This window comes from Diabrotica undecimpunctata, chromosome 8 (assembly GCF_040954645.1).
Source record: "Diabrotica undecimpunctata isolate CICGRU chromosome 8, icDiaUnde3, whole genome shotgun sequence".
Lineage (NCBI taxonomy): Eukaryota > Metazoa > Arthropoda > Insecta > Coleoptera > Chrysomelidae > Diabrotica > Diabrotica undecimpunctata.
Window position 1 is genome coordinate 114,693,187 of NC_092810.1, and position 10,722 is coordinate 114,703,908.

A 10,722-nucleotide genomic window follows, 5' to 3' on the forward strand; every position below is an offset into this window, starting at 1 on the left:
ACGCTATAATGAAAGTATCAAAAGTAATTAAAACTAAGTAATTTAATCAGAAAACACAATTTTTTTTTTTTTGGACTTCCTTGGTGATTCGGGACTATAAAATGCCTGGGCAACAATTCTTTCCTTTTTATCCTTATCCTAATGTGTGCGTGTATTGGGGTGTGCATTCCCAGGTGTATACGGCCATCACACACCCCGTGTATATTGTTCTTAACCTAAAAGCGTACCCTCTCGCCAGAGTCCTAAAAAACCTAAAAGAGAAATGTACCCTCTCGCCAGAGTTTTTTTGGCGTGTTTTCTGATTGACTGCATTTTCTTTTTCGTCCTCTTTGCGACCATCTCGCTCTTTATTTATTCATTTGGGTTCTCCCTATATCCAGCTATCTGTTGTTTTGGTCTTCTGTGTACCGTCCTAATGTTTTCATTGTAGTTAGTCAGCTCTCTTAACATTCTGCTTGGGTGGTTTCTTAGTCCGTTAAATATTTCATATGCTCTCTCATCTAGCGTGCGTAGGATTCTTGTTTGTCCTGAGTCTCTGTATACATATCTCAAAGGTACGTACTTTGGTATCTTTAGTGCGTCTCTGACTATTTGATTTTGGGTCGTCTGTATCTTTTTCCTGTTTGTTTTACAGGTGTGTCCCCACGCAGCGGATGCATATGTTAGAACTGGCAGGATAATGCTATTCGCAACCCTGATTTTTGTTTTAAATCTCAGTTTCTTCCGATAAGTGTTGAGAGCTGACTTTCGCTTTGTATGTTTGCTGATTTATGTGCTCAGTAAACGTTAGTTTTTTATCTAGTAGCACCCCTAGGTATTTATAGGTATTTAGCTTGGTTGGTCCATTCTACTGGGGTGTTTCCATATCGTCAGCGTAAAGACTCAACAGAGAGCCTGGTTGTGTTGGCGTGTCAGCCGTATAGATGGTGTACAGGTACGGCGATAGCACCGATCCCTGGGGCACACCCGCCTCCAGGGTCCCGACCTCGAACAGGGTTGCCCCTATCCGAACTCTGAACCTTCTGTTGGCTAGATATGACGCAAGGAGGCATGTCATCGCCTCGTTGTATACCATTTCATTCATTTTATAAAGTTTTTTTACTGGAAAAACAGAAATCTGTTTTTGTGACCAGAGTTTTAAGTATTGTATAAACTTCTGTTTATGACAAAATATATTTTGTATATTTTTGCCCTTGTCAAAAACTACAAGATCATCGGCGTAAACTTGTGCCTTTATAGGTGATTTTAGATTTTTTTAAATATCATTGATTGCCACTATGAAAAGGATAGGACTTATAACCGATCTTTGAGGAATGTCATTTTCTAGATACAGTATATCTGATGTTGTGTTGTTTGTCCTAAATCTAAAATCTCTATTTTGAAGGAAGTTTTTAATAAAGAAGAGGCAGCGACCTTGGATGTACCAATTATATAATTTTTTATTATGTAGTCGTGCCAGGCTGAATCGAGAGCTCTTGATATGTCAAAGAAAACCGCTAGACATTTACTCCACTTTCCAAATCTATGATATTATCTATGGTTGACTTTTGCTCTCTAAAACGACTTTGTTCTGGAATAATTAAATCTTGTCTCTGCAGGCGCCATCTTAGTCTATTATTAAAATTTTTTCTAGTACCTTACACATGGCGCATGTTAAAGATATCAGTCGGTATGACTCAAGACTTGTTTTAATACTATTAGGTTTTTGTATAGGTATTACTGTAGATTCATGCCATTTTTCAGGAAATTTGTGCTGTAGCCAAATAATATTAAATAGATCTAGAAGTTTTTTGTGAGCGGTGAGGGTTTGTGAGGGTTTTTGATAAAAATACTAGGAATATCGTCCGGGCCAGCACTAGTTTCTTTGAGATTTGAAAATCTCAAAGAAATGGTGTTAGGTATATTGCTAATTTTCTTATTTTCTTCATGCTGTTTATTATTAATGAAAGATTTTTATATTCAATAATACTGGATCGGTTTTTGTACGTATTAGCAAGGATTTTGGCAATCTCAGTATTACTAGTAACGAGTCTAGTAACTAGCCTCTTTATTTATCTCGAGGCTTTTAATATTCTCATCGCTATTTAGCGTGAGTATTATGGTTGAATGATCTGAATTCATATCTCAACCATCATTAATATCAATATAATTGTATGAAGCAGGTAAGAGTGGCAAACTTATTTGCATCGTGTTTAAGGTCACAAAATTGACATTATCAGTAAAATCCAGCTTGTTTGGCGGTACAATCTCTGACGACTGAACAATGTGATTTTTGCGATTGCTCTATACTATTATTAAATTATTGTACTAGCGTATTATATTTTTTCTAACACGATTTAAATATTTGCAAAGTTAAAAAATATTGCTATACATGTCTTTTTAATTTACACAATAAACATCATCCTAGCATCTTTAACTAATTAAACAGCTAGCGTTAGTTATAAAACACAGTAGTAATTTATCTTTTATCTCTTAATCAGACACATTAACGTTTTCCGAGCTATCTGTGTAGGATGCAAAAGCAATAGACATATTTTAATACTAACCTTTTACAGTAGAAGAATCAATTAAAACTGTTCTTCGGAGGATTAAAAGTAGATACGTATTACTATGCGTACAGTGTGTCTCTTCGTTATACGAGAAACGAAACCGAGAAAAGTTTTAAGCAGATAAATAAACACAAATATTCATCCTCGAAAATAGATTTTTTATTTTTACAAGAATAATCACAACGTTACGAACTCGATTATCTAAAATTAAAACTAAAATAAACAAAATCATGTAATGGTAAATTGAGAAAAGATTCTTGACGACTAATTATTTTTATACGAAATGAACATTAATACAAATTGTATTACTATAATAGAAACATAAAATTTGAGATAATTCAAATACGCTAGTACATTAGTTAAGTAAGATATGTAAATTTTTAATTAGAGAATTAATTTTGGCATGTCCAGAGTCATGGAGTGTGGATGGTCGTTTATTATATTTGTGCACTACGTGATCTTCCTGATTCTGTTCAGCACAGACCTTGTGTTATATACTAGATTAAATCCTGCTGATCCTTTTTTGGATGATACAAGGTGTTACAGCCTTTTTAACACGTCGACAAAACCTATTTGTTTCTTAATACTGCTCTGTATATATTTCTTTCTCGGCAAACATATTCCAGCTCTGTACCATATTTCTATTCAGTATATTTAACTAAACAAAAAAATATCGAGTCTTCCTTAAATGTCTGAACTTTTTACCTCATAAATCTCTTAAATTTATTACTTCAATATTCCTTCATCTAAGATAAGATTATTTACATGTATCTATTGGCACTGACCCTTTGCTACAAAACAAACAATTTGAAAAGACCCGCTTACACCTGCGTATAAGATTTAATTTTATTTTAATTTTAATTTTAACCTTTATCTAGGTTAAAATTCTTTTTAGGGTTATAAAAAAACAATTCGAGCCATACACCTGTATTTTTTATCTCTATATTTTTACTAAATGGTTTCTTATTAGTTGATAACAAAAAACATGTTATTTGTTTTGAATTTACACACAAAAAGGCTTAAAGAATCGTTAATTCTCTTTTTTTTTTAAAACCTACTTAAATTGCCGATTCTTTGCAGTAACATTCTCAAGTCCGCAGTGGGACAACACATCACTCTCGTCATGGTATACCTTTTCTTACGCATTAAACATAACCACTAGACATAGCCAAGTTTTCAGTTAAACTTAGTTATTTCTAAAACAAAAATATTTCAACAGTGAATTGTACCTGCTTCGAAGAAGAATAATTAATTAGATTCTTTTATAATCAACCACTTAGAAGTTTGGATCTCATCTTATATTGAGGAAAAGGGACATCCACAACAAAAGTCAAGCTGCTAATTTTATATGCAGCCTAGTCTCGGGTGCATGCAGTTATGAAATTAAAGTATTCTTTCAAGGTCCTTGTGTTGAAAATCGTCTGTAGCGAAGTTGGCTATGGTTGGCAGCATCTCTGTCTTGATGGATTGGTAGGTTACCGTTGTTAATGATCTTTTTGTATTTATTTGTGCGAAAGAGTATTTGTCGTAGAACTAGGCTGAGAGCTAGGAGCCACTGCGTGGGAAATTATTTGCCAATTACTCTTATTGCGTTGTTTAATTGGACATCTAATTTTTGTAGATGGGGACTATTAAGTCAGTCTGCAAACAGTATTCCGCAGTCGAGCAGACAAGACCTACAGCAAATATTCGCAGGTTGGTTGCCGATGCTGCCCTTTTTATACTGGATATTTGGAACTTTTGGATAACGTTATTACTGAATTTCGGTTTTCCGCTTTTTTTTCAGATGCTCTTTGAAGGGTAGGGTTCTGTTGAGGGTCACCCCTAAATACTTTTATTTTAAGTAGTGTTTTTGACTTGTATGCTAAGCTAATTATGTTTTCTGTATGATATTTAAGTAAAAACTAGTAACCTCAGATTTCATATCGTTTTTGGAAGTTTCCATTGATTTTCATCTATTTCTTTAAATTAATAATGTACTATTTGTTGTACGAACTCATTCATCGGTGTCAACGATGATGACAACACCGATAGCCAAACTTTTTCAATCTGCTTCTTGGCATGTACGAGATGTATAGACTAAAGAGGAGAGGGGCAAGGATAGATGCCTGAAAAAAACCGTTCTTTAGGTGTCTTAATGCACTAATGTCAGTTTCCATCATCGGCGTTCAGAATATTATTAATTATTTAAGCAGTACATGAAGCTTCACTGAGGGTCTTGTATAACATAGGTTCTCTCTAAACTGTATCGTAAGTTACTGTTATGGACGCCATACATGCTACGATAAATCGTTACGATTTAACTGTACCGTTCAAATTACACCGATAAACGCTACGTGTATGGGGTAAAACTGCACAGTTTTCTACGATTTTTAAAAACGGTACCGTCGAACGGAACAGTACAAAAATTTCAATAGATTTATCGGAATCGCAGGAACTGCGTAGTTTTATCGATACATGTATGTTCGTATTATCGTTCAGTTTTTGCATGGATCTCAGTTTCTTAAGTACCTATACAAAATAAAATGGGGTCTCGCGAATGACTGGAACAATTTATAAATTTGTACCATAGTGAAACTTGTTTATGGAATACAAAAGATAAAAATTATTTTAATAGGGACTTGAAATTCGGCGTATTCGAAATTAATTGAACATTTAAAACTTATTGACTCCAATGCTAATAAAGCTGGAGTTATAAAGAAAATCAACAACATTCGATCAACATATAAAAAAGAACGTAAAAAGGTTGCTAACTCAAAGAACTCTGGAGCGGGAACCGACGAAGTGTACGTACCAAAACTATGGTATTTCTCGATGTTATTATTTTTAGATGAGCAGGATGTAGCAAGACATTCTCGTTCCAATATGGATAACGATTCAACAGACAATGAGGTGAGTTATTTATATGCCTTTATACAGACCAGGGTAGAGCCCAGGAATTTATTTCGGTGGTGGTATATCCCCCCTCGGTTCGTCCTTGATACAGAGTTTCTCATTACGTCCGAATTTGCTGACGAAATGTAATTTTTTTAAATTTTTTAATTGAAATAATATTTGATTTAAATTTCACACAATTTATCGGATCAGAAAAACTATTATCTCATAAAGTACAACTGCTAAAATATATAGGAAGCTTACCCAGTAAGGAATTTAAGGAAATATTATTGAAGGTGAAGTAAATGCGAAAATAAAACGAAATAAATCTTGTCTTGTTTAATATATTATTCTTACAAGTTTAGTTCTTTTAGTTTTAATTATGAGTTAATGTATAAAATTATTCTGCCACGGAACGCTGCCTTCATTTGTAAAGTATTCCATGTATTCTTCTCTGATTTTTTTTGCTGATTTTGATGCTTTAATAACATTTGTTCGTTGCAAATTAGCAAAACTCGAATTCACCGTATCAAATCCTCGAGTTATTTACCCTTCAACAATGTTTTCTCGGTCAAAGCATTCTTGTTGACAGTAAGTATTGTCTGACATGTGCATTAAATAATGATGTAAAGCACAACTAGCCATCACGACCGACTCTATTCTTTCCGGGCTAATATTAATTTTTGTGTGAAAAATTCTAAATCGAGATGCCATTATCCCAAACGCATTTTCGACTATGCGCCGTGCTCGTGATACACGGTAATTTAGAATTCTAATTTTATCGGTGGTCACTTCTGCTTGCCTAAATGGTTTTATTAAATCTGTTCTTAGTGAAAACGCGTCATCACCCACAAACACATAAGGCAACTTTCTAGTGCTTTTTGCGACCACTTCGTCGGTTGGAGTACACAACTGCTTATTTTCAAGTTTTTCAAAAAACTTTGTGTTAGCGAGTACTCCGCCATCCGAAATTCTTCCGTTAATTCCGAAATCACATAAAAGAAACCGGTAATTTCCATCAACGATTGCGAATAACACCATGCTATGATAGTTTTTATAGTTGAAATACTCCGATGCACTTCCACGCGGACGAAAAATTGCTATATGTTTACCGTCCATTGCTCCTAGACAATGTGAGAAATTCCATCTCGTTTCAAACACTCTTGCCACGGCCTTCCACTCTTCTTCCGAGAATGGGAATTGTAATTAAAAAACATAATTTCAGGAAATCGAAAGTGAAGCTTTAAATTTAAAACATTTGTTTCAGGAAATGGAAGGTGAGTCACCTGCAGGCACACAATCAACTACACCATCGCCTACACAGGCAAATGCGCAAATGTTTGAGGAAGAGCAAAGTCAAGCAACCCAAAGTCAGGCACCCTTACAATCAACAGAGCAGCCAATCTCTAATTCAGCGACACAGTCAACTTCAACTGGAAGAACATCCTTTAAAAGGAAACGGTCAAAAACTACTGAAAATGAGAAGATAACTACTGAGGTTCTGCAGACAGTGCAAAATCATTTAAAAAAGCCGACAGCTACCAATGACAGATTTGACATTTTTGGAGCCAACGTTGCAGCTAAGCTCAGGGACCTTACGAAGCATCAACGGATTTTGGCTGAAAAAATTATAAATGAAACTTTATTTCACGCAGAGATGGAAAATTTGACCATGTCTCACCAAGTCATAGATTCAAATAATATTGGCAGTACACGTAATTACGCTAACAACTTTCCTCTTCCCGTTTCACATACTCCCAACTACTGTAATACCAGCCCCTCTGTTACCAACTCTAGCCCAGTGCCTTCTGCGATTTCAGATGAATACCAAAATCCACAGGATTCGGCGGCTAGTTATTTGACACAATTTAATATTCAAAATTTATAAATATTATTAATGTAATATTAACAATATCATATAAAATTATTATATAATTACATTAAATAACAATATTAAGTCATTATTTTCTTATTTCTTACCTTAAAATAGTCCTTGCGTAAAACTTTATATATGGCTTCACACGTTTCTGCTATAATATACCGAATATACCATAAGGCATTGTTTATTAAACAATGCCTAAGGCTTGAGCTGAAATTATACTCGAGAATTTCAAATCTTCATAACTTCTTCCTGTCGATAAAAACCTCAAAGTGGCAACAAGCCTGTCATGGGCAGGAATAGCATTTCTCATAACAGTATCTTTCTTTTCGATAACTGGCGCTACCATAGACAGCAGATGTAAGTATCATTATCCATTCTTAGAAAATTATGCCAATCTTTTGGAAATATTTTTAATTCCTTCAACAAATTCACATGAGAATAAACTTCTCCTTTCATCAGCCAGTCTTTACACCAGATGCTACGATTTTTCCGCTGTTTTTTCTTTTTCAATGCGAATATTAATCCCACGACCGCTAACACGTCGTCGTCAGTCGAAGCCATCACGAACACAAACAAAAATTAAATGAAAATTGCTCATGAAAATTGTTGATTATTTATAAGAAGAGAACTGCACAGTTTTAACGGTACCGTTAAATCGTAACGATTTATCGTAGCGTGTATGGTAGTTGAATGAACGACGAACTGTACAGTTTTAACGGTACAGTTAAATCGTTTTATCGTAGTGTGTATAGCAACCTTTAGGTTTATAAATAAGGCTGCAGTTTTAAGATTTCTCTAAAATACCCTGCCTCGATACAGGTAGTGAGTAAAATAAATTGATATGTACAGCTTTTATTTAGTCAGAAGCCTCCCTCTTAGTATTGATTTAAGGTTTTAGGCTTGTCAATATTTGGCTTGCCAGATTTTTATATGGGATTACCCTTTGAGCGTTTAAGATAGTGTGGTTGGTGTTCTGCCGGTCTTCATAATAAAAAAAATTGTAAAAAGTAGCCACTCATTCTTTTGACTTTTGCTTTATTTTTTAAAAAATCTTTGGCTTTATCTGGATTTACATCTTTACGAGCGCTTATCATGTAAAGAGGAGAAAGTATTCGGTGTATGTGGCTGGCTTTAGATTTTAAGATTTTGAGTTACAGTTTTACCTTAATTGAGTTTGGATTATATTTTGGCGCTTTAGATGTCGATGCCAGATGTGATGCAATAGTGTTTGGGTTGGAAGTTGTTATTTTGTTCATTATTATTCTATATCGACTATTTAAATCGACGAAAAACTCATTTCATTAATTCCCATTATATCAATATCTAGCCTAATTGTTTCTTTTTTTTTGAACATTTGGTAAAATTCCTTAAAGATATCAATGTATTTAACAAAATCTAACATTTGTAAAAAAAGTATCTTATGTATATGTATATACGTCACTAATAATCTCATAGGTTGATGCGACTATTTTGTAAAATAAAAAAAATTATTTTTTTTAATTATCCCCTGTTTTAGTTTTCTCCCCTGTCGAATCTTGGTTTTCACATTCCAGTAAGATTATTTAAATGTTATAACATTACCATTTAGATCCAAAAGATCTTTAGTATGGTGGTGTCCCATTTCGTTTTATATCATCATGCCGTTGCCATTTTATTGGTTTATCCGCTTTTGAGATCAACTTATCAGTCTCACAGCTAGCTCGTCTACTCGAAGTGATTAGATAATGAGTCAATGATTTAGTGTATCGGCAATCTGGTCTATCTAGCTACTCTCGCTAAATTTAGCCTGCAGATCAATGCAGTTGCCTGAGATGTACGGGGTTGGAGCCATAAATAAGAGTTGGTTGTCTTATAAGGAGCTGTTTCCTAAAAAACGTCTTTTGTCTATGACGTTTGTTATGGACGTTTCAATAAAAGGTGCAACATTTATCTCCAGGCAACCTTAATAGCAACATTTTCGCTGTTTTTATTTTATTAAGATTATTTTGCAATAGGTACCTTGTAATGGTACCTTGTATTACAGATTTATGCGCAGTGTTTTGGAATTTATCATTCCTGGAATTTTGTCTGCACCAGTGAAAGACTTAGGTTATTAGGTCTGCGCTCGCATTATTTTTTGTCTGCCGCAGGTGGACGCGCCACCTAAGGCGGCAGAAACAGATGAGGATGATGATGCTAAAAAAAGAGTAAAACCAAAATTTCGGAAAAACACATGCAAAATGTACACTTTCATCAATATAAAGCAGATTCGGGGATTCTGAAAATATTTTCTTGTGGCATGTTTATGTTAAATGTTTTATTTATATGAAATTAAAATACAATTGATTGTAATGAAAATTATTTATATTTTACATTTTGACATTTTGATTTCCAATGCTAAAATCGTTTTATATAATATATTATAGGCGAGTCTTCTACAGCTGGCGCCGTTTTTCAGATCCTAATTTCCAGCGTTTTCTGTCGAAGCAATCTTCAGTTTTGAAATCTCTGGCGGTCATTGCATCTTCGACATATTCTCTCCATGACCGTTTTGCACTACCTTGTTTTCTTCTAGTGGGCGGAGTTCATTTTTCTATGTTTTTTTGGCCATCTGTTTTCAGACAATTTCTGCACGAAATCGTTTTCAAAACAATATAAATAAGGAAATTGTTAACCTATAGATGTTTATCATTGTCGCTATATGGTAGCCTCTTTGATAGTTAGCATACTTGAACTTGACCTTGTAGGAAATATTTCAACTCAAAAACATGGCTATTTACATATAGATCAAGGCCAAGTAAGTTAATTGTCAACATCTATATGTTAACAATTTCTTCACCGTTAAATTATATTTTCGAAAACGATTTTATGATTGGAAATAGAAAGGTTAAATCAAGTATAAAAAGTAATTGTGAATACAATAAATTGTGATTTAATCGCTTGTAAATATAATATTATAACAATGTACTAAAATTGTCAATTCACATTATCAAAAATATAATTGTTAACACAAAAAAGTAAAACCTAAAATATTAAAATATACTAAGTGTACATCCTGTATAGTACATTCCAAGTTTTTGCAAATTAAGAAAATAAGTCAATGTTAATAGTTTGCTGTCAATAAAATATATTATTAAAACTAATTCGTGAATACATTTTAGAGTTTAACCGATTGATAAGTAATTTTCGTAAAGGTTCAATATAAAATAAAGAATTAACTAAAAATTGTTTATTTATTAAGAACGAATATACCTTTTATTTTAAGGGCTTTTTAAAGATTTGGAAATTTAGTTTTTCCTGATAAAGATATAAAGAACAAATAAGAATAAGAACACTGAAAAAATCTGAGGGTCGTGTTCGTACCCTCCGGATATCAAATTATGATTATTTTTTGTGTTTTTCTATTATTTGTTTGTATAGTATGCATTTATGTATTGT

At 33.6% G+C, this 10,722-nt stretch overlaps 1 protein-coding gene across 1 annotated transcript; it reads left to right on the forward strand.

The window, feature by feature from the left end:
• Positions 1-5,329: 5,329 nt before the first annotated feature.
• LOC140449067 (uncharacterized) lies at positions 5,330-7,311 on the forward strand. Its single transcript, XM_072542209.1, has 2 exons — positions 5,330-5,441; positions 6,691-7,311. Exons 1-2 carry the CDS (start codon positions 5,364-5,366, stop codon positions 7,309-7,311), a joined length of 699 nt encoding a protein of 232 aa, XP_072398310.1. The 5' UTR covers positions 5,330-5,363.
• The last annotated feature ends 3,411 nt before the right edge of the window (positions 7,312-10,722 follow it).

Excerpts from the sequence above, each read along its gene's own strand:
- LOC140449067 (XM_072542209.1), top strand. The coding sequence starts at position 5,364 with ATGTTATTATTTTTAGATGAGCAGGATGTAGCAAGACATTCTCGTTCC. Across the intron at positions 5,442-6,690 it reads ACGATTCAACAGACAATGAG|GAAATGGAAGGTGAGTCACC; the intron begins GTGAGTTATTTA and ends CATTTGTTTCAG.